This window comes from Eleutherodactylus coqui, chromosome 2 (genome assembly GCF_035609145.1).
Source record: "Eleutherodactylus coqui strain aEleCoq1 chromosome 2, aEleCoq1.hap1, whole genome shotgun sequence".
NCBI classification, from domain to species: Eukaryota; Metazoa; Chordata; class Amphibia; order Anura; family Eleutherodactylidae; genus Eleutherodactylus; species Eleutherodactylus coqui.
This window is the reverse complement of record NC_089838.1, coordinates 302,540,242-302,545,046: the sequence shown is the minus strand read 5'-3', so window position 1 is coordinate 302,545,046 and position 4,805 is coordinate 302,540,242. Positions and strand designations below refer to the sequence as shown.

Sequence of the window (4,805 nt, the reverse complement as noted above, 5' to 3'; positions counted from 1 at the left end):
AATAGTAAGAAGGATGAAGCTTAGAGGCTAGCACTGTAGCCTTGTATTGCTGGGGTTCACGGTTCATGTCAGGTTATGGACAACATCTACATGGTGTTTGTATGTTCATTTGTGTTTATTATTGATCTGTTCCATCTTCTCCTCCTCTGGAAATAAAGGGGGGGGGGGGGGGAGTGTGACTCAGTTCTCAGCACTGTCTTGGCTTGTTGGAGTTATAAGTTCAAAGGCAACATCTGGATGTTGTTTTTATGTTTTCTTTGTGGTTTTTTTTCCAGCTCTTCTTCTCCTCTTTAGTAGTAAGGATAGATGTGGTGGCTTAGTTGCTAGCACCGCTGCTTTGCAGTACTGGAGATGTAGGTTTAAATCTGTCCAAAGGAAACATTGGCATGGGTTTTTCACATTCTGATTGTGTTTTTTCTTATTATTCCTCCTCCTCTGGAGCAGCACAGACAACTATGGTGGTTCAGTTGTTAGCATTATGGCTTTGCAGTGCTGAAGTAGCAGGCTCATATCTGACCATAGGCAACTTCTGGGTGGAGTTTTTTCACAGTACATGCAAATGTTATCCTTGATAGGACTTGAACCAAGGCCCCTAACCCTGAAAGACAGCAGTGGTAATATACGCTAGTGCAACTGATTTTTACCCCTATTTATTTAAATGGAAGTCGGAATCAGCTGCTTTGATTCACAATATGTTTTGTTTTTTTTTAATCTGGTCAGGAAGCTCTGATCTGAATATTTTACTAATTGCTCAACACTAGTCTGACCTCAAAGGGACAAGTTCAAAAACATTTATAGACTTACATATTCTTCCTTGTTCTCTCATACCATTGACATAGTTAAATGGACCAGAAATTTCTTCAACTAATTCTCATAAATCTACAATACAGTTGTGCTATTAAGCATAACTCACAGATGAACAAAGTCCTGATTATCATAACCAATTATCATTTGAAAATACAAATCTTTTAGATCAGCATATTAGTCAGTAAAGACTGCAAGGGGTTTTATGATCAAAGTCATTCATCCCCTATACACAGGATCAAGAAAACATGTCTGATTAGTAGAGATGAGCGAACGTACTCGTTACGAGTACTTACGCACCCGAGCACCGCCATTTTCGAGTACAGCAGTACTCGCGCGTAAAGATTCGGGGGGCGCCGTGGCAGCACGGGGGGTAGCAGTGGGGAGTGGGGGGGGAGAGGGAGAGAGAGAGGGCTCCCCCCTGTTCCCCGCTGCTCCCCCCCGCACCGCCGCGCCTCTCCCCGCTCCCCGGCGCCCCACGAATCTTTACGCCCGAGTACTGAAGTACTCGAAAATGGCGGTACTCGGGTGCGTAAGTACTCATTACGAGTACGTTCGCTCATCTCTACTGATTAGTGAAAGCCAAACACTGGATTCAAAAGTGATGCTGAGAAATGTGTCCCTGAATGCCCCTATGGGTGGAATGAGTGTGCTTATGCTTAAAAACCCCTCTATTTACTTCTTTGGGAGAGGCAGAGATCCGTGTGTGTGACACGTATGGGATACGATTGAACTGGATGATTGTGTCAGAGCAGGGAAATTAAGGTAATCAAATAACTAGTTGCCGTATGAGTTAACCAGAACTTCAATGAACTAATGACCCGTCTGAATATTCTGCTAACATTTGTTCAATTCAGAATATTTTGAACATATATGGTAAGAACAGCAAGAATGACTCATAATATAACACAGATGTCGATAACTTCATGGACAAAATATTCAATATATTTTGTTGCCAATCATCTACTACGCATGTCTAGAACCTGAATAGCCATATTAGAATGACGTATATACCCATAACTGCGCAGAAGCAGATATGCCACGTAATGTAAGAACAGCATAAATAGCAGTGATCTTCAGGGAGGAGTTGGGACTCGTTTTGTTGTGGTCGATAGACGTATCGGCGTACTATCCGGATCCTCTTGACAATCGTACCTGGAGATCCCCCGATTGCGGAGTGATGCTACAATATCCGGTGACGTATTGATGCTTATCTTTGTTACCCATGTGATCTCAATGCCTATATGTTAATTAACTATTTTACTTACATATACTAAAGAGTAAATAAACCTGTGTTTTATATTTGTCTTACTTTGAAAACTGTCTCAGACGGTATGCTTGGTAGGTATGCCAATGAGGTTAAAGAATAGCCAAAACTTGAGCGGGTAAGACAGTGTGCTAAACAATTTCTGTCTATCCTGTAATAATGAAGGGAGCAGTAGTCACACATGCACACTGCTGCTCCCTTTAAAGGAGCATTTTGAGCACAGCTTTAGGGATCATTGGAGGTCACAGCATTCAGACCCCCAGCAATCAGATAATTATCTGCTATCTTGTAGATAGGGGACAAATGTCTTTGGTAGTTAAATCCATTTAAATAAGAAAAAAAAACAATATTCAAAGCTGGACAATCATTTTATGCATCCTTAGTTACAAAAGTGGCATGAATTTTGCTGCAATATTATACTAATATATCACATGTAATTGTGGGAGGAGACCATGGTATTGATTTTCCTTCTGGACCCAAAGCTTCAGGAAACACCTCTGCAGTAATTACAACTTTTGTAAAACAAATTGCTGATTAATATATTATGAATGGCATTTTTTACTTCCTTATTTCTTAAACTATAAATTAAAGGATTCAGTGTAGGCGTTACTGCTAAGTATAAGGCTGAAAATATTTTGTCAAGTTCTTCTGAGTGGGTAGTTGCTGGTATCATATACATACAGAGCAAGGTCCCATAAAATATTAGAAGAATGGTAAGGTGAGAGGTACAAGTGGAAAAGGTTTTTTTTCTCTGACCTATGGAACTTAAGCCTAGAATATTCACTAAAATTTTACTGTACGACATCAAAATCATCAAGAAAGGACATAGACCCATGAGTAAAGCTTCCACTAATATCATTATTTGGAACTCATGGATTTCACCACATGAAATTTTTGTCAATGTTTTAATGTCACAAAATATTTGTCTGATGTGTGTGGATCTGCAAAAGGACAAACGTGATGCAAATATCACAACAAAAAGGTAATTGCCAAATCCAGAGAGCCAGCTACTGGCTACAAGTAAGACACACTTTCTTTTCTCCATAAGTAGCATGTAATGTAACGGATAACAGATGGCAACATAACGATCGTAAGACATCACGGTCAACAACCAAATTTCTGTGCAAGCAAAAGAAGAGAAAAAGTACATTTGTGTAAAGCAACCAGTAAAAGAAATTCTATTATTTCCAGTAAGAATAATGTCCATAAGTTTTGGGAGTGCCACTGAAATGTACAGAACATCTACAAAGGAGAGGTTACGGAGGAAAAAATACATTGGTTTTTGGAGGTGGAGATCTATGAAGAGTATCACAAATATTAACATGTTCCAAAGTAGACATATAATGTAAAGAGAAAGAAATGTGGGAAATAAAAATATTTTTTGTCCAAAATCTTTGGTAAAACCTACTATATAAAAGTCAATAACATGTGTCACATTCTCCATCAACGAAAAATTTCTTGAAGGCTACACCAATTCACAATGAATATGGTATTTTCAAAGGAGGATTTCCTGGGAAAATAAAGTATACCCAGGAGACATCAACAGTAAAAACTTTCAGTTTTACAATATGATTGGTTTCCTTATTGGGCTTGTCTTTGGTTTCTCAGGGGTAAAAATAATTAAATTATTCTTCTTTTAGATATATAAACAAATAATATTTTGTAGTTTTATGTTCTTCTTTGTGTTAACTAACATTACATGAGTGTCTAGGATGTTCACAACAGTACTGTTATGGTGTCTCATCTGAAACAGCTAGTGGAACTAGGGTGGTGTTATTATGTCAGCCTAGTCCATGTTGCTATGACTTCAGCAATGTTGGAAATACCTCACTGGGGCTTTCCTCTCCACTCTGCTGTAACATTTCCTATGGTGTATGGACTGATTGGTTGACATGGAGGTGTGTTGCCTATTTCGCAAATCAGCCACACCCATTCCTCCGGGCTTGTGATAATATATGTTTAACACTAGAAAGGCAAAAGCAGTCATTTTGATCTTTCAATTTGTCTTTTTGCTTGTTACTTCTACTGTTTTGCCCTTGAACCATGTCACTTAATGACTTTTCCTAACTAACAAAGGGATGTGTTGGGTTAAAAAAAACTAGAGTGTGTCAGCCCCTTTCCAAGATAATTTACTTTTTACCCAGGACGGCTGTAATGGTCATTTTGACTTTTACATTTCTGTAGTGTAGTGGGCAATAGAGCTGCTGCTGCACATGTGCAGTGGTGGCTTTATTCCTCTTAATGGTGCAGGCAGATATCTGAGCACTATGGTGGCTCTGTTATATCTGCCCCATTAATTTAGTTAGCAGACAGAAACAGTCAAGCTACTCTGTCTGCCGTATTGAAATGAAAAGAGCAGACAGAGATGGAGCTCGGCTATTTTTGTTTGCAGAGCAGAGACAAGGAAGTCAGTGCACTGCTGAACCAGTTGCAAATATTTTATGTCAATTGCAAGATATTAGAGGGGGTATGCCTAAGAACAAAGATGACCCTGAACTATTACCTGTACAAAAAAAAGACAAAATAGGTCAGCACTGCCCAATAGAAATATATGTCAATAGAAATATATAGATGCACGTTAAACCATGGCTGCAACATACAGTGGAAACAGAAAGCAAAAATGGCAACAGCACGCAAAATAAATTTACTATCAGAGGTATACATACCTATAATCAATACTCTAACCACATTAAATAATGCAAGGTTCTTGGTATATAATTTGATCAAATTACAT

The 4,805-nt window shown here is 38.7% G+C and overlaps 1 protein-coding gene across 1 annotated transcript; it reads right to left on the bottom strand.

Moving 5' to 3' along the window:
- Nucleotides 1-2,555: 2,555 nt before the first annotated feature.
- Nucleotides 2,556-3,395, bottom strand: LOC136610224 (olfactory receptor 11A1-like). The gene has a single exon (XM_066589462.1). It carries the CDS (start codon nt 3,393-3,395, stop codon nt 2,556-2,558), a length of 840 nt encoding a protein of 279 aa, XP_066445559.1.
- Between the last annotated feature and the right edge of the window lie 1,410 nt (nt 3,396-4,805).

Bases quoted from the DNA above. Each gene is read 5' to 3' on its own strand.
- LOC136610224 (XM_066589462.1), bottom strand. From the start codon at position 3,395: ATGTTAATATTTGTGATACTCTTCATAGATCTCCACCTCCAAAAACCA.